At 44.6% G+C, this 19,594-nt stretch overlaps 1 protein-coding gene and 1 long non-coding RNA gene across 2 annotated transcripts; both read left to right on the plus strand.

The window, feature by feature from the left end:
* The first annotated feature begins 798 nt into the window (after positions 1 to 798).
* LOC100192876 (uncharacterized) lies at positions 799 to 2,621 on the plus strand. Its single transcript, NM_001138064.2, has 2 exons — positions 799 to 1,796; positions 1,900 to 2,621. The coding sequence occupies exons 1-2, from the start codon at positions 837 to 839 to the stop codon at positions 2,542 to 2,544; spliced, it is 1,605 nt and encodes a 534-aa protein (NP_001131536.2). The 5' UTR covers positions 799 to 836; the 3' UTR covers positions 2,545 to 2,621.
* Positions 2,622 to 2,897: 276 nt separating this feature from the next.
* Positions 2,898 to 4,140, plus strand: LOC103635005 (uncharacterized). Its single transcript, XR_557065.3, has 2 exons — positions 2,898 to 3,593; positions 3,694 to 4,140. It is a non-coding gene; the product is annotated as an uncharacterized lncRNA (long non-coding RNA).
* The last annotated feature ends 15,454 nt before the right edge of the window (positions 4,141 to 19,594 follow it).

A 19,594-nucleotide genomic window follows, 5' to 3' on the forward strand; every position in this document is an offset into this window, starting at 1 on the left:
CTCTCCAACCCATCGCCGTCTGCTCACGGTCCTTTCAAAAAAAATCTAAACCAGTACAGACATGGCTGATTGAGCCAGCACCCCTCTCATTTATAAAGACTATTTCACATTCCCAATATACCACTAACTAAACTACTTACCATAGAACACAATCTTCGAACTCCACACTTGCATGCCACAACTCAAAAGATAAGTTGTATAAAGTCATGTCTCCGTTAGTCCATCAAACTCAATCCAAGATGTTACTCTATTGATTTTCACTCATCGCAAGCTCAAACTATAAATGTTCATATTAACCTTTTGTTCGTATTTATTTTTGTCTCTAAAAAAACCAAAAGCCAACAAAAATATAGGAATCTAAGCTGTTTTTTTAGAAGTAGCTGCTTTTAGAATAGTACAGATTTGAAGTTTTGAAAGAACCTTGAACCATGCTTTTGACTCCTGGCTTCTGAATTTAAAGTAGTGAAATATAGAGATGTTTCATATTTGCTTTAGAAAAACAAAAACAAAAGGTACTTCTGATCTTATTTTTTTTCTCATTAGGAAATCCAGTCAGATTCGAAGCCATTTGACTTAAGACAATTTTATTTGACGTCGCTTGTTTGTACAAGGTACCTAGCTGGGACAGCGCGTGCTACGTTCTCTGCACTGCGCCTTCACGTACGTCAATGCAGAAAGAGTGTAACACGTGTACGGCGCATGCCCACGTTGCAACGTCCTTGCATTGGCGGCGCTGCTTGCTCGGCCGGCGACGGCAACAAAGCATATAACGAAACGTCTCCGCCGCCTTCACTTTCCAAACGTTAGCCTTTTCCAATCAGGGAGAGAGCTCAAACATGGCACTCGAACCCGTCGCTCTCCTGCTCACGGTCCTCGTCGCCGCGCCGCTCACGGTCCTCCTCCTCCTCCTCTTCCTCGTCGCCGGCAACAAGAGGCCCGCTCGTGCTGCTTCTCCCACGCCGCGCCACCGCTTGAGGCTGCCGCTGCCGCCGTCGCCGCGGGGCCTCCCGCTGCTGGGCCACCTGCACCTGCTGGGCTCGCTGCCGCACCGCGCGCTGGCGTCTCTGGCGCGCGCGCACGGCCCCGTGCTGCTGCTCCGCCTGGGCCGCGTGCCCACCGTGGTCGTGTCCTCCGCTGCCGCCGCCGAGGAGGTGATGCGGGCGCGGGACCTGGCGTTCGCGAACCGGCCCGCGAGCGCCATGGCCGTGCGCCTCCTCTACGGCCGCGACGTCGCGTTCGCGCCCTACGGCGAGTACTGGCGCCAGGCGCGCCGCGTCTGCGTCGTCCACCTCCTCAGCGCGCGTCACGTCGGGTCCTTCCGCCGTGTCCGAGAGCAGGAGGCCGCCGCGCTGGTCGCACGCGTCGCCCGGGACAGCGCCGGTGGCGCGGCCGTCGGCCTCAGCGATCTCCTCACCGAGTACGCCAACGCCGTCGTGTCGCGCGCCGCGTTCGGCGACGAGAGCGCGCGCGGGCTGTTGGGCGAATTCGACTCCGGCCGTCGGCAGAGGAAAGTGCTCACCGACTTCCAGAAGCTCGTGGGGACGACGCCCGTCGGGGAGCTGCTGCCGTGGCTGGGCTGGGTGGACGCCGTCACGGGGCTGGAGGGGAAGATCAGGCGGACGTTCGAGGCGCTCGACGGGTTGCTCGAGAAGGTGATCGATGACCACCGGCGGCGGCCTCGCAGCGGGGAGGAGGGCGGTGACCGGGACTTCGTGGACGTGTTGCTGGACGTCCACAACAAGGACCAAGAGCACGGCATCCAACTAGAGACCAACGAAATCAAGGCCATCATCTTGGTAATAAATTTATATGACATACCGATCCATGAATTCATTTCGTATTTGTTATATTTGATATGATATGGTTCATTCGTGGTTGCCCATTTAAATTACTCGGCAGGACATGTTCGCGGCAGGCACGGACACGATAGCCACGGCGATGGAATGGGCCATGGCGGAGCTCGTCACCCACCCGCGTGCCATGCGGAGAGCCCAGGACGAGGTCCGCGCGGCGGCGGCCGGCTCAACCGGCGTGAACGAGGACCACGTCGCGCAGCTGGACTACCTCAAGGCCGTGCTGAAGGAGACGCTCCGGTTGCACGCGCCGTTGCCACTGCTGGTGCCCCGGGAGCCGGCGGCGGACACCGAGATCCTGGGGTACCACGTCCCGGCGCGCACGCGCGTGCTGGTCAACGCCTGGGCTATTGGCCGGGACCCCGCGACGTGGGAGCGCGCCGAGGAATTCGTGCCAGAGAGGTTCTTGGGCGGCGCCGCCGCAGCTGACGTCGGCTTCAAGGGGCAGCACTTCGAGCTCCTGCCGTTCGGCGCCGGCAGGAGGATGTGCCCCGGAATCGCGTTTGCGGAGGGAAGCGCCGAGATGGCCCTGGCGAGCCTGCTGTATCATTTTGACTGGGAGGCGGCGAGCCGGGGCCAGAACGGGAAAGGGACGCTGTCGCTGGACATGACCGAGATGAACGGATTAGCCGTGCATATCAACTCCGGTCTTCCGCTTGTAGCCAAGCCGTGGATCCCCTTCAAGAACTAGGAGAAGATATTGGAGATATTTGGTTTTTTACTGCAAACAATGTGCTTGATTTTAATGTTATTTTAGACATTTTTGCTCTTCTTCGTCCTTCTCCCTTTTTCCCTTTTTGTGTGTGTACGCTTGTAAAAAAAGACAAAATATCAAAATAATCTCTACTACCCTATATAATAGAACGTGGGCGCCACATCTCCCTGGTGAAGCATGTCCCCGTCCTTCGCCCCGGCCGGCTCCCCTCGTGCACGCAACACCGTGATTTCCTACCCCATTCCCGATCCGAAATCTCCTCACCCACTCTCGCCATGAAAGGCACCCACCCGACGGTGCGTCCGCGTAATCCGTACGCGCGATTTATTCCCCCGCCTCTGACTTCATCACCCCGCAAAATCCAGCCGTCGCACCCTCTCGCGACGCCCGCGATTCCATGGCTGTCACGTCTCCATCCTCGCCCCGCATGCCCTGGTCGTCGGCGTCGCCCAGGCGATTTCGTGCCCCCACACATTTCCCTCCATCGCAATGTTGCCCGTTGTGCCCCTGTCCATGGCACCCCGACCCTCACCTCACCCTCTTCCTCCCCACACCCCCGCGTTCCCCCACTCCTGCCGCGCTCGCCACCCCGCCTTCCCCATGAATCCTGTTTTTGCGCCACGGGTAAGTCCCCGTCATTTTCTTCATCACCGGAGCCAGAGTCGGGGCGCAAAGACGGCGACGCGTCCTTGTCGCTGCATTGCGCTGCTCGTCCTAGCGGCACATTATGGCATGGAAGACGGCAAGGAAGTTGCGGTACTTGAAGGGCTGCTCGAGCATGCAGATTTGCTTTCCCCTGGCGGTCGTGGGGTCCTCCACCGGCGACGAGGGCAAGTGGAAGTGGGGCTCCAGCGGCTGGAAGGCAGAGGGGAGGAGCAGGTCGACGCGACGCGTGCATAGCTGCTCAGCCACCGCGTGCCCCCCTCCGCTAAGACAACCGCAGTCTCCCCCTCGCCCACAGATCGCCGTGGCTGCGCCTACCAACCCACACCGCTCCTCCCCTCCCCGTCCCTTTCACCACCAAGGTTCCTCCATCCTCCACGATGGCTGACCAATTCCACCATTGCTACTCCGGATTCCATCAAATTGATTTCGTCCTCACGTGGCAGCACCGATCCCCCGCAGGTCGCATCGAGTCCACCGTTGGTGTCGGTTCCTTCCTCGCAATTCCATCAGCAAAAGCAGACTGTACTACCAACTAGAGAAGAGGCTTAGATCCACTGCACACTGAACCCTATGCCAGGGGAAGCTCTCACGTCGCGCCCGCCCATGGACCGCCTCGTCGACGACCTTGCCGCGGCAACCCTCTCCGATCTAGCGGACCAGGGCACCGCCACCATCGGTTTGCTTAACACTGATTCCTCCTCAGCATCATGTGCACCGTAGCGTAGAGGGTACCAACGCCATCATCCACAACCAGGTAACGTGTTCAATCCCCCGTTTCCCATCGCTTCGCTTCTAACCCAGACCAGTTTCGGTTCGTTTATTGTCCCACCAGCCAAATGGTAATGATTTTTTGGTGTAATATAATATAATAAAAAACATAAATACTAGCTTAGTTTGATTTTTCGAGTGGTTTGCTTCCATTTCGGTTGGAAGAGAAGATGGTAAGTCTGTTTCTATTCTATACTGTCACACCCGGATTTCGGGGGCACCAAGACCCAGGTGCGAACATAATCACCAAGTGTGATAGGAGCAAGTCTTACACATATGATGACTCATGGTACAGAAACGAATGTCACATCTTTACTATATAATAGGAGTTATATACAAAATAAATAAATAAATACATCATATGAAGACAACGATCCAGCAACCCAAAGTTGACTGGGAAACGACGTCCTAGACCTCTCACGAACACATCATAGCATCCTTCATGCGCCTCATCCTGTGGTACCTGTTCTTGACCTGTGTGGGGGGTGGACAACAAGGGTGAGCTCACATATGTTCATCGCTCAACAAGTTGTGGGGAATAATGTGCACGAATTCACCAAAGGTGGGAGTTCATGTGAAGTGTAAGGCTTACCAAAGAGGATGGTTGAAGCTGAGCATTGCTTTTAAAGTTGGTCAAAATTTTATTAGCAATTACTAAGTACAAGTAGATACCAAACCAGAGTAATAATAGATCAAAATTATAACAACACCCGCGATGCAATGTATATGACAAATTTAATTTAGTTCCATAAATTAATCATGAGTGAGTCCTAAGCTGCTCATGACCGCGAGCACGGCTAGTATACCAGTTTTACACTCTGGAGAGGTTGTACCTTGTACCCACAAGTCGTGTATCCCATCTCGCCAGGGTTTGCAAGGCCCTTAGACACTTCCGAGGTGAATGGCTAGGGATCCACTATTAGGCCTTTACAAAGTTCCACTAGCTTCCGAAAACCCGCTACAGTTCTAGGAAGAGTAATGTAGGAATCCCTCGTCTGACCGCCATCGCAGCCAAATCAACCCGAGAACCTCCCTACACGCCTACTCCCCTACTACCCTTGCCCCTTTCGGGTAAGGTAGTCTTCCACTAGCTTTTTTAATTAGTCAGCCAAGGGCGTCCCATTCCACCCTTATGGTGGCACGTGTTTCTCAAGTTAAGCTCCATGTTCCAATTAATATAATGATCTTGTCATGGACAATAAATAAAACAACAGTATAATTGAAACATGATCATAATGTAATATTAATCCCAAAACCATAAAGAGCAATAGCAAAAACTACCCAAATAGTTTAGGGGTAAACAAGGTATAAAGATAACCAAACTAGGGTGACCTATTGGGTCCCATCATAATTAATCCTATGCATGCCAAAGTGATTATAGAGAACATTATTGGGTAAATAAAAGTGATCAAGGGCACAACTTGCTAGGGACTTGAGATTCCAGGTATCAACTTCCTCTTCAAGTGACTCGTAACCTCGCACTAGTCGTAGCAATACAAATAAATAGGGTATAGGCAAAATTAACATCACACCAAATATAATAACAAACTATGTAATAATAATCTACACGACGCTACAAGGTCGTGGGTTCGAGAACCGCTAAATTCGGAGCTATGGATATAAAGTTATGGTTTTCCGAAGTCTTAATTAATTAATTAATAGAATTATATTATATGTTGATTAATATAAATCAGGTGAGAAAATATTCCTAAGAAATCATTAGTTTAATTTTAATCCAACTTATAACTTGATTAAAGCATATTTTAGTCAAATCATAACTAGGGACTGAAAACCTTATCTTATTTTTAATTAGAAAAGTTAATTCGATGAACATAGGGTAAACACATTAATTATTCAAAAACCAGGTTACATGATAAATTAGGGTTACTAATTTGTAGATAATTTTATTGCGAAGCTAATGCAATTTGAATGGGTCAAATCAAAGTTAAAATGATCAAAATACGGATTTTAGAAGTTCTAGGTCAATTTTGATAATAATCTTATACTCTAAATTCCAACCAGGGGCCTAATTGCAAATACCAAGGGAGGTTTTGTAAAAATTGAGGATCCAACTGTTATTTTTATGCACCAGGTGAATGGCGGGTTGGTTATTGAAAAAGTAAGGGTCTCTTTTGCAAAGTGGTGGTTGAAGGGGTATGGATAACTCCTAGCCGTTGGATCACGATCTGCGGTCAGGATTAAATCGAATCCTAGATAAACGGATACGCCCTAGCCGTCGGATCCGAAAATCTATGGCCTAGATTAGATTAGCCTTAGGCGAACTGGTTCGTGATGTGAACCGCCAGATGCCAATCCAAGGGTCAGGATCAAAAGTATCCCGCGCACACGACTACCCGTTCATCTTCAAATCTACGGTCGTGAGGAACTCTAGCCGATTCAGTACTCAGATCTAATTGTAGCCCTTCACAGCTAACCCAACGACATGGATTGTCCCAGCCGAAGCGGTATGCTCCAACCAATCTAGGCCGCCCATCACTAGATCCACAACCCCACGTTCTTCTTCCCCTCCATCACCCTGCCATCCGGAGCACGGTTAGGCGTGCCCCTGAACTCGCAGCCATGCCCCCGGAGCCCCATACGGAAGGATACACGTAGCGGAGGTAAAAAGTAACCTATTGAGTGAGTTCTCACCGCAAATCACCAAGCGACTAGCTCAGTCCACGGTAGACCGTGGCGTCGCGGTGGTAAATGTACTCCGGTGAGCAATTCACATCTCGTCCGCCAATCCGCCATACTCCGTGATCGCCACCGCCACACACATGCTCGATTTGATCCCGCGATGCTCCAAAGCCATCTGTCGGTGCTGACAGCGCTCCATGATTTCGCCCGCGACGGACCTATCCTCCCACCCATGGGTGCTCTCGGTTAGCTTAGCTCTCTGGTTGTGCTCGCCCTATTAGTTCCTAGGGAGGGTGATGCACGAGTCACATATATAAGCACAAATTAAAGATTCCGAGATGAACTCGTTTGGCAGTTCCGCCATACGTGGCGAGCTCCCCCCATTCGGTTGAGATTTGAGAAACAGACAGAAGGAAGAGGATATGTCTGACGGATCGGACCCACCTGCCAGCGAGTTAACCCGATGAGCGCGGGCGCGACAGAGTGGCTGACTCGACAACCCACATGTCAGGTACCAGGGTCCCGACCGAGTGCGTGGGCGACGCATCCGAGTCATGCCCAGAGCGACCCACATGTAAGTGTCACCAGAAAAAGGAAAAAGGGGGAAAGAGCGTGGGCCGAGCGGGATTTGTATTTGGCCCAACAAGTCAGGGCAAAGGGGCTAGGCTGGGTCGAGCGGCTTGGGAATCAGCCCAGGGAAAGTTTTCCTTTATTTTTATTTTCCCTTTTATGTTTTCTAGTTCCCATTCATATTATTTATAAATTTAATTCTAGTTTCAAAATTTCAAACTTAAAGTGAATATACAAACCAAAAGAGTTCAACATGAATGCGAGGTATGTATTATCTTTATTTAGGCAATTATGTTAAACATGCAATGCACACAAAAGAAAATAAATCACATTCCTAATCGAAATTTGAAAACCTTTCCTTTTCAAAGTTCATACTTATTGTCAAAATTCAAATCCAAGATAAAGTTTAAGAATTCAAATTTAATACACACTCAAAATAAATTATGATGCAATAGATATATTTTTATGTTAATTAATTTATTTGTTTGGTAGATGTTTGAAATATGAAACACACTCATATTGTTTCTTTCTTTTTTTAGGAAAATAGCATTTTGAATGTGGGATAAGAATTAAAAGTTACTTCAAAAATAAATATTCATTATCTATTTATTTTGAAAGAAGGTATTGTATACTTTCATTTAAGGGTTTCTTGATTGTTTTAAGAGTATGTATAATTTATGACGAGAACAAATCAATGGAGTATCTCAATATTATTTATTTTCCCCGAGCTTCAATTTTATGAGTTAAATTTAAAAAGTCTAGTCAAGATTTGAGTCATCTAAATTTAATACTCATTTAAATAAATGCTTATAGTGTATCATTTAATGAAATGAATAATCATTTAGTTGAATAGAAAACATTTCTATTACTTCTTTTCTAAATTAATTCTTGGCTTCAAAATTCAGTCCTCAAAATTCAAAGCTCAAGTATAATTTGAGATATCTCACTTCACTATTTTATTTCTTTATTTGTTATTTATTTTTTGCACAAATTTTTGGGCTTTACACATACAAAATTTAAATCCTTTTAGTATTACCAGAGGCATAGTGTTCTTCATACCATGATCTCGTTCTATCATTTCCATCATGCTGATGTTCAAGCATGTCATGTACATGCCTATTACCTACTTGTTTTTCTTCACAGAAAATTGTTATCGGCAAAGAGATCTGGTAAGTTCCAAGATAGGTGAATCTTGAGCTCTTGACTGGTTTTGACCATGTTTTCTTTTACTAAAATGGTCTTCTCAGTCGGTTTGACTGCGAGCTTCTTCTAAGTGTAACAATGTAACTTGGGAGCACAATGGCAGTCTACCAGTCTTTCCCCACCAGCCATGTTTTTTTATTTTGCTGGGGCCACAAAACCACGACACTCTTTCACACAATGGATGTAATGGAGCAACTGAGAAACACAACCGAGCATTTTATTACCACAATATTTTTTTAGGATATCACACTTTCATTTAATAGAGCTATCGATAAGTCTACATTTGTATTTCAAACATACCAATAGATATGTTTTATTTGAAATAATGTCTTTGTACCATGTGCTATAATCATCTTTGACAGTTTTTCTCATTGTATCATGATGAAAAATCACAACTCTTGCTTGACATGTAACAACTAGAAGTATACTTTATGGCATATTTGTGGGCATCAAGTTGTTCTGGAATGTGCTTCCTTTTTCAGAGGGAAGATGCTACATCCCAAAGTTCTTTCAGTGGACAAGGTCAAAAGCGCAATTCTGTTAATAATAAAATGGATGGCTCTAGCTCTTCTGTAACTCCTCAAAATACCTTGATCCATCCTCAGAATGGAAGTTTTTAGGGTAGAGAACATCTGATCCAGGAAAGCTTGAAACAAAAATACCTTGACAGTCTCTAGGCAAATGGAGCATTTAAAAGGTCATTAGGCAAATAGACTGTTGTTGGTAGTGGTGGCCCATCACAATTCTCTACTCCCTCATCTCGGTCCCTTTCTCCAAATAGGTGAAGTAGCATATATGTCTATGTTTATGTCTTGGAATCATATTTTGGCTGCCTTATTTTGATACAGATCTGTTACAGGCATAGAAAAGTTGGAGATTGTGATTCTAGGTTATTACTAGTTTCGGAGATGAACTCAAACATATCCTGGAAGCAGATAAATGTATACATAAAAATATATACACAAATATGATGCATGATCATGCATACATTCAAACTTCTTCTCATCATGCATATACGAAATCTAACTTTGTTTCTTATTGTTTCTGAAACACTCACTTATTATTCAGCATCATGAACAATTGATTTGGACAAACTGCAAATTCTGTACCTAAAGGAAAAAAATGCATACCAAGCCTGACGTCTATTGTTCACCTTAGGTGAATCAAACTAAATGTATCATGTTCATTGGTTCTTAAATGTAGGAATTGTAGGTCACCAGTTTGGACTTCAAAGGAATGATGTGCTACTTCAGTTAGATCTTGTGCAAGCCTTAATTTATCTTTCCATTTAACGCCTTACAATTGCTTCATATGATTAAACACTGGTAAATGTGATTACAAAACTAGGTACAAAGAAATGTTTAGGGAGCTGCCCTATATGCTTTAACTAGCTGATTTCGTTTCATTCACTTTTCATTTATGGCAGCTGTTTAAATTCCAGTAAAGCAAATGTTCATGTCACATTTGGTTACTGTTGTACCATGCTTATACTACTGCTATGGCCAGTTTTGACATGAGAAGATTACTTATGTCAATGTTCTTTTGTTACAGGGTAAACGAAGGTTCCTTTATAGCTTACTTGATGCAATGTAGTCTATAACATCACAAGCTGCTGTAATTGGTGAGTTGCCGCTTGGTATGGACAAAGCTTTATTTACCAATAATATAAACTTCAAGCCTGTTAGTTGTATACAATTGATTTTTTTGTTGAATGACATTTGATTACTATTGAAAGGAAATGTGCCCTTGGGCCATTTCTATATTGTTTTGGTGATTAGATGCACAACACACTAGGTGAGAGCTAACAAAATCTTGAGCAAAGGTATATCTAGATGGATCAAGTACGAAGGTAAGTTCTAGACACTTAGTCAATTATTTTATGTGCTAAACATGCTTGTCTAAGTGCCATGAACTCAATTAAGTCAAGTCCAAAGGGAGCAAAAGGAGTTAAGTTGAAACAGCAAGACTTGCACTAGCTACGGGTGCACCGGACACTGTCCGGTGCCCAGGTTGGCGCGTCGACGAACTTGCTGCTCTCGAGAATCACCGAGGACGCTACGGCTAAAATTCACCGAACTGTCCGGTGTGCACCGGACTGTCTGGTGAGCCAACATCGTCCTCGCCAACTGTCGGCAGGGCGATCAGCGCACAATCAACGGGCGACTCGTGGCTAGAGCCAACGGTCACCAGGCCGCACTGGCTTGTCCGGTGTGCACCGGACACTGTCTGGTGTGCCAAGGGGACCACGATTGCAACAGTCGACTTTACCAAAAGAGGAAAGAAATCAAGCATTGTTCATGTCCGGTGGTGCACCGGACTGTCCGGTGCGCCCACGGACAGAAGGCAAGAATTGCCTACCAAATGGAGTTCCAACGGCTCCTAGCTACCTTGGGGCTATAAAAGGGACCCCAGGCGCATGGAGCAATACACCAAGCCTCCATTGAACATCCTAAGATGCCTAGACTCCACAAGCACGCATCTGATTCGTTGTGTTTGAGATTTGAGCACTTGTTGAGCTGTGAACTCGCTGCGTTGTGTTTGTGTGTTCGTTTCTTGACTTGTGTGTGTTGTGTTGCTGCGACTCTAGCGCTTGCGTGTGTTTCTATTCCCTCCCTTACTCGTGGTTTTATTGTGATCAATATTGTAAGGGTGAGAGGCTCCAACTTGTGGAAATTCCTCACAACGGGAAACATCTGCTATAAGTAAGAAACCCATGGTACTCAAGGTTGATCATTGGATCACTTGATAGGGATTCAGTGTAATCCTTGACAGAAGGAGGTCACCATAACATGGAGTAGGCATTGGCCGAACCACGGGATAAAATCACCATGTCTCTTGTGTCACTTTTCATTGTGATTGATTTCCTTCTTAGAGTTCTCACTTAATCACTTGTGCTATTGTTCCTAAGTTCAATACACATTCTAAAGGAACAATCAAGAGAAGAGCTCTCTCTATATTCATAGCACCTTAGTTTTGACCTCACTAACATTTCATAAACCAAGTTTGTGTTGTTTAAGTGTTGAATTTTATAGGATAACCTATTCACCCCCTCTAGGTGCTCTCAATTGGTATCAGAGCCGTACTCTTCATTTAGGGACTAACCGCCCAAAGAGATGGATCCTAAAGGTAAGGGGATGGTGATCAACGACAAGGATAAGGAGACCCTCTATGTCGATGAGCCCAAAGGCGACAAGCCCATTGACTCAGGCTCAAGTCACAAGAAGAGGGATGGGAAGAAGATGTGCATAAAGAAGATCATCTACTACGACAGTGATCTTCACCGAGGGATGACGACGACGAAGACTCTTCGTCGAAAAATAAAATGGTTAATCAAAACTATTCTTTTGATTATTCTCGCATCCCATATAATTCGAATGCCCATTTATTATCTATTCCACATGGAAACATAGAAGACTATTCATTTTGGAGCCATAAAATGCACAGTCACTTATTTTCTCTCCATCCTAGTATTTGGGAAATTGTTGAAAATGGAATGCATTTCGATAGAACTAACAATCCTGTATTTATCAATGAGAAAATACATAAAAATTCCCAAGCCACTGCTGTTTTGTTAGCATCTTTATGCAGGGATGAATACAACAAAGTCAGCGGCTTGGATAATGCCAAGCAAATATGGGATACCCTCAAGATCTCTCACGAGGGTAATGATGCCACCATGATTACCAAGATGGAATTGGTGGAAGGCGAGCTAGGGAGGTTCGCCATGACAAGAGAAGAGCCAACTCAAATGTACAACAGGCTCAAGACCCTGGTGAACAAGATTCGAAGCTATAGAAGTTTAAGATGGACGGATCACGACGTCGTCCGACTAATGCTAAGGTCATTTACTGTCATTGATCCTCATCTTGTAAATCTTATCCGTGAGAATCTTAGGTACACCAAGATGATGCCCGAGAAAATTTTTGGAAAATTTGTGAGCGGGCACATGATGGTGAAGGAAGCGAGACATGTGGTCGATGCTGCAAATGGACCGCTTCCTCTCTACGAGCCGTAGCCCGTTGCTCTCAAAGCGATGAGCAGCAAGGAGGCGCTACCTAGCAAGGTAGCACAAGTGGAGGCTGCTGGGCTCAACGAGGATGAAATGGCGCTTATAATCAAGCGCTTCAAGGCCACCAAGGAACGCAAGGATTATCCCAACAAGATAAATCAAGGGGAAAGCACTCCTGTTTCAAGTGCGGTAGTCTGGTCATTTCATAGCACAATGTCCCGATAATGACAATGACCAGGCACAAGAAAAGAAAGGGAAGAAGGAAAGGAAGAAGAACTACAGGAAGGCAAAGGGTGAGGCGCACATTGGAAAAGAATAGGACTCCGACTATTCTTTATCCAACTCCGATGATGAAGGACTAGCTGCCTTGGCCTTGAACAAGTCCTCTCTCTTCCCCAACGAACACCACACATGCCTCATGGCTAAGGAGAATAAGGTAGGTACACAAGATACACCTAAGTACACTTCTTCTAGTGATGAGGAATCTTCTGATGATGAAGTAGATTATAGTGATCTATTTAAAGGATTAGATAGATCTAAGGTAGATAAAATAAATGAATTGATTGATGCTCTTAATGAAAAAGATAGGCTACTAGAAAAGCAAGAAGATATTCTCTATGAGGAACATGATAAATGTATTAATGTTCAAAAATCTCTTGCTCTAGAACTTAAGAAAAATGAACTTGTCTTCTGAGTTGTCTACCTGCCATGAATCTGTTTCTAGTCTTAAGAATTTGAATGCTGATTTAAATGTTAAGCTAGAAAAAGCAAATGTGACTAGTTCTTGTGTAGAACATGTTGTTATCTGCAATAGGTGTAAAGACTTTGATGTTGATGCTTGCAATGAACATGTATCTACCATTCTTAATTTGAATAATGAAGTTGCAAGTCTTAATGCTCAACTTAAGACTTGCAAGGATAATTATGAGAAATTAAAATTTGCTAGGGATGCCTACACCATTGGTAGACACCCCTCTATTAAGTATGGACTTGGTTTCCAAAAGGGAACCAAGAACTTAACAAGACAAAGGACATCCAATCTCAACAAAGAGAAAGGGAAGGCTCCTATGACTAGTAGCTCTCAAAAGAACCATGCCTATCTTTATGATAAGAAAGTTAGTAGTATTGCTCATCATGATAGGTGTCATAATCATGTTGTTTCTCCTATATGTCATGATGATGCATTTAGTTCTCATGCCATGTTTGCATCTAGATCTTCATATGCTCACGGTAGAAATAGACCTAGGCGCCATCATGTTGCTTCTCATGCGCCTAGGAAGACATCAACTGGACCAACTACACTTTATCAAACATGTAATGCTTCATTTGTTCTGTTATGAAAAAATGATAAAGTAGTTGCTAGAAGTTTGGGACCTAAGTGCAAGAGAGACAAAACTCGCATCTGGGTTTCAAAGTCTATTGTGACTAACCTTGTAGGACCCAACAAGAGTTGGGTAGCTGTTGATCCTTGCTCTCGAATGCTATACATCAAGAACAAAGCAACACAATTGTTAATGATAAAAGACCTTTGTCCTTTGAAACATTATCTCCTTTTGGGTATAATGATTCTCAGACGAAGGGCGTGAAGGGCATACCTTCATCATCTCAGTAAATGGATATAAATGAAGGTATAAGAAATACGAAAGAATGTAAATAATGATAACACATATTCACATTATTCATATCATCATTTCATAATTGCAAGTGAATATCCATAACATTAATATTACATTGATACCTTCGGCTTGTTAGAAGGTGAGAACGTGAGAGTGACACGAGTGCGATTACCATGCAGCGTGAACAGTACAGTGTTACTGTTCATCTATTTATAGGCACATGATACAACCCGGGCAAAATTACATTCATATCCCTAACATTTATTGATAATCATAGGGCAAGCTATCAAGGGCTAAGTAGTCTTTTCCCTTTTAGGTCGGTTTCATCTTCCACCTTCATCATCATACTAAGCCAAAGTTCCTTCAGCCACAGCTTCAACACTCGTTCACCCTTCCTTCAGACCACACCTTCATATCACGCACACCTTCATCTCAAAGCCGAAGCCTCTTGTAACAATCTATACTGAAAAACATGTTAGTTACGTTTTTGAGGACCTTCGGAAGAGGAAGGCCCCCAGCAGTACCTAAAAGCCAAGCTTAATTATTTTGCAGGTTTATGCATCCGGGGGCTCAAGTTTGATCATTGATAGCGGATGCACAAACCACATGATGGGGGAGAAGAAAATGTTCACCTCCTACATCAAGAACAGAGATTCCCAAGACACTATCATCTTTGGAGATAGGAACCAAGGCAATATCAAGGGCTTTGGCAAAATAGCCATCACAACTGAGCATTCGATTTCATATGTGTTTCTAGTAGAATCGCTCGGGTACAATTTGTTGTCTGTAAGCCAATTATGTCATATGGGTTATAATTGCTTATTTACAAATATTGATGTATTAGTCTTTAGAAGAAGTGATGGTTCATTAGCTTTTAAGGGTGTATTAGATGACAAGCTCTACTTAGTTGATTTCTCAAAAGAGAATGCCGATCTAGATACATGCTTAATCGCTAAGACTAATATGGGCTGGCTTTGGCACTGCCGTCTAGCACATGTTGGGATGAAGAACCTTCATAAGCTTTTAAAGGGAGAACATGTGTGATGTCTGTTTTGAGAAAGACAGACCTTGTGCAGCTTGCCAGGCAGGGAAGCAGGTGGGAAGTACTCATCAAAGCAAGAACGTGATGACGACATCAAGACCACTGGAACTCCTTGTAATACCCAGTTTGGAAATAATAAGAGAAAGGGGTGATCCCATTAGTTGTTTTGTCTTCTACTTACCATCGATTGGGAATAACCCTACTTAGAGAGAATAGGTGGTTAAAAACACCAAAGATAATTTGTGCATCGTGCTGGATTTTAAGTGTTTGTGCATTTAATAATAATAAAAATTTTATAAGGATGCATTAATAATGAGAATTAGGGATTAAACCTAAAATTAAATCCTAGAATTTGGAAATAAGATATAGAAGGAGAAGAGAAAAATAGGAAAAAGGCTCTAAATATATAATGCATGGAAACTATCAGCATCTTGGACTAGTATATTTAATTCAAATTCAGAAGTTACAATCAAAATTTGGATTTAAAATTTAGGATTCAAAAAAGAGGAGAAAAAAAAGAGAAAATAAGAAAAGAAAAAGAAAGGGGTATAAGCGCCGCTTGGGCCGGGGTATCATTTTCGGCCCACTATCCCAGTACCTCGCTCATGGCCCAACATCACCCGCACGCTCCAACTGACGCACGGGTTCGCTCCTTAGTCACAGTAACACTGGGCGTGGAGCTCCTCTGCCCTGGGACCTGCCGGTCGGGAACGCATCCGGAGTCTCCGTAGAATTCGGTGGGGTTGTTACCGCTAGAGCTGGGCGTTCGGGTTTACCTGGTATTTTGGGTCGGGCTTTTTGGGTTTTTTATATTTCGGGTTTCTAACATCTATACCCGAACTCGTACCCGTAATTTTGGGTACCCATAATTTCGGGTACGGGTTAGGGTAATAGCAAACTACCCGAAAGAGTGAAACAATATTCAGCAGTAGTAGAGTAGGATATTTAATATTTAAGAGAGAAAGATTTAATATTCAACAGTGAAACAATATTCGTTCTCACACATAACTAGTCAGCGGTGATCACTCATTTGTTTATTGATATCACTCTCGCTACATATTAAATTAATAATACTTGGGTGTGAACGATCCTGCTAGCTCGATCATTGTTGTCATTACTGGCTTCTACTGTATTTACGAAACAAACCTAGCTGCACGACGAACTACGAGACGATGACCTCCTGCCTCACATCGGTGATGACGATGGGGCTGTCTTTGCCGCCGTCTCTGGCTCTGCGGACGGCGCCCTCCGCGACTGCCTTGCTGGCTGCGTGGCTTGCTCCTTGCGCTGGAGAGTGGAGACAGGGAGAGAGCCGTAGCCACCGCTGGACAGGTACGGGGAGAGAGCCGCAGCCGCCGCTGGACAAGGAGAGCTAGGGTTGCCAGGTTTCGTAGTTGGCTAACTGGGCCATGGCCCGTGGGCTGTGTCGCTGTGGCCTAGCGCTCGGCCTGGTGCCTGGACGGTGCTAGGTATTTCGGGTAGAATGGGTACTTCGGGTACCGCAGGTTAATACCCGATTAGGCCCGAACTTAGTTCGGGTATTCAGTTTCGTTACCCGCTGGATCTGTTCGGGTAACGGGCTTCGGGCTAAACGGGTACGGGTTCGGGTATTTCGGTTTTAGGGCTTTGGGCTCGGGTTTTATGCCCAGATCTAGTTACCGCCACTCTGGGGTATAAAACCCGCGACCGTGTGCCTCGTTCTCTGGCCACAACCCACACCCAGTGTCAATCTCTACCACCGCCGTGAACATTTCCCCCCGAGAACCGTAGAATCCTTACCCGTGGGCAAAAGACCGGTTGTGAAGCGTTGTGCCCCTGGGAGCTGGCACGGGCGCATCATCGGGGCACGCCGTGTAGATTTGGGTCGGTTCTTGGCGCTGGCGCTTGGAATTGCGGAGTTAATTCCTCACCGGAGTTAACTTCCCCGCCTCGGACCGTTGCTGACCGTGGGCAGCACTCGTCGTCCAACCTCGTCGCCGGTAAGTGATCTCTCCGGCGGCATGTTATTCTCCGCTAGGCCGTGGGGTATTGTAGGCGAATTTTGGAACACCAGGTCTGGGGTCGCGGTACTGCGGCAAGCTCGCCGGAGTTTGGGGGAGAGCGGTGTCGCCGTTCTGTTGTGCATGGAAGGCAATGGCTCAGGTGCCGTTGATCTCAAGACTAACGACCAGGATCAGATAGGGATGTGAAAAGTTTAGGACCATGGGATTGACGTTCGGCAGGTGAGATCATAGGTAGCGTACCCCTTCGATCCGAGAAATGTGTGCCCTAGATCTCAAATCCAGCGGTCAGTTTCACACCTCGGTTTATCATGTAAGCGTCTGATCTGGGCCGTCTGTTTAGATCTGACGATTCTGATTAAGCGATACCCCTTTCGCGTACACATTTTCATAAGAACCCTCTGGGAATTAGAGAATTAACCCATGGTTCATCGTTGTTGCAAACTGAGTCTGGTGAATCTTGCGAGTTAGCCCCTGGACTTTTAAGTATTATTGCGCGCAACCCAGGAACAGAGGAATCTGTACTACTTATTAAGGAGGTAAGGGTAGCCTGTCGTTCTGCCTTTTTTCATTTCCTGTTTTGCCCTCATCCCTGTTATGGCTCAAAAAATGAAATCTGCAAGAATTGTGAATCGAACTCAAGACCTGCTGCTAGATTAGAGACAACATATCCACCACACCACGTCTTATTTTGATGTTATATTAGAAGATATAAGAGTTATTAAGTCTATAAGGGTAGCCTACCTCTCGCTGTTCTGCCACCAGCCGTGGCCTCCCTCCCGCGCGGCAAAAATATGTGGCGAGCAGGAATCGAACTATGACCGATTCGGTAGAGAAGCACACGCTTAACCAAGCCAACTACAGTTGTTTTGTGTTACATGGTGGTCGTTTATTTTATTTTTACAGCCGAATGTTGGCTTCAATCCAGGCAAGAATTTTACTTGCTCCTCGGGTAGGTTGAAACCCACTCGTGTTTCTTTTAGCGAAAACAGTGGGGAAAAATCCTATCGAGTATGAAGATAAATTATAGAGAAAAGAACAATATAAAGGGTAAGAGGTCCAATGTCGCTCCACTCTTATTGCAGTAGTGGCTTTTGAAGCATTTTTTAATGTTCATATTACCCATCTTTGTCATAGTTAATATACTCCTGTTTTGGGATGAACTCCTGTTTTATAAACTGGAGCAACTCTTTGTGGGTTTGATAACTAACACCAGTCGTATTTTCTTGCAACATATTTAGTCTTTTATATTTTACTTATGATGAAGCTCAAGTATAATAAAACTGGCAGAGAGAATGACTGCTTGCCTAGAGTTGGGCATTGGAATATGATGAACAAGGTGCTTACCATTTACTGAATAGTATTTTGTAAAAATCAATATAACCAAATAGTTAAACATACTGTCTAAATTTTTCTTGCCATGATGTTCCTTGTAGGCAAGCCAAGCTGACATCTTCTAACAATTGGATGGAGTCTTTTTGTGGGTGCGAAACGGCTTAAAGCATGTGACTCTGTCTTATTTACCAGGTCAGCATTTTATCCCTTGTCAGTCAGGTTGTTGTGTGCCACTAGCATTAAGTAGAGAATAGCTCAAGGACAAGTACTTGTATTAAAATGCTAGGACCTTTTAGTTGCATGATTCATATGGGGGTTCGTGACGAAGTGATGCTTATGTTGCTGTTTGTTTTGCTAATACAGTTGGGATCCACTGCAATTGGGTTGAAGACGAAGGATGGTGTTGTTCTCGCCATTGAGAAACGTGTGACCTCACCACTGCTGGTACTGAGTCACTTCGTATCTGGTTATAGTGTTAAATGATATGGCTGCAAACATCAGGATATTTAATTAAGAACATTGCTTGCTGGCCAAAGTTATTTTTATATGATTATTCTATTAGTTGGTCTATGATTGAATTCTCATATTTCCTATACAAGATTTATCTTTAGGTGGCTCCTCTTTCACACAGTTGTTATTTTGTTGGTGCAGCCCCGCACTCTTGCACTTTTTTTGCAATATATTGTACCCCATCGGATGGAGTCTTCATGCAATTTTGTGGCTTGATTACATGAGTACTTTTATTTTTCTTATTTCCATCTTTTGTGTATCTGTGGATCAATCGATAAAGGCATCGATATGAGTATATGACTCTCGTTACCAAAGCCTAATAAATAAAAAAAATAAAGAATAAAGGATCTAATTCATCTAAAAAGGAGACATATGATAGGTTTATTATAAAATATAATCGCATATCATCTGAAATTATAGGTTTATTGTTATCAAAAATAAAATCAGACCTTCCTACATTTCTTTGGGCCTGGATTGAGCAATGCTCCCTTTGCATATAACACACTTACACACATTGAGGTTGATGATAGTATATGTATTGTTTATTTATCGTTGCATACTAACATTTCATCCAATATTTGTATGTTGTTGCAACACACGAGTATTGTACTATCATATATAGAAGTTTGTATGATATTGCAATATAGTGGTGAAATAACTAAATTAA

The sequence above is a fragment of the Zea mays genome, chromosome 8, assembly GCF_902167145.1.
Source record: "Zea mays cultivar B73 chromosome 8, Zm-B73-REFERENCE-NAM-5.0, whole genome shotgun sequence".
Lineage (NCBI taxonomy): Eukaryota > Viridiplantae > Streptophyta > Magnoliopsida > Poales > Poaceae > Zea > Zea mays.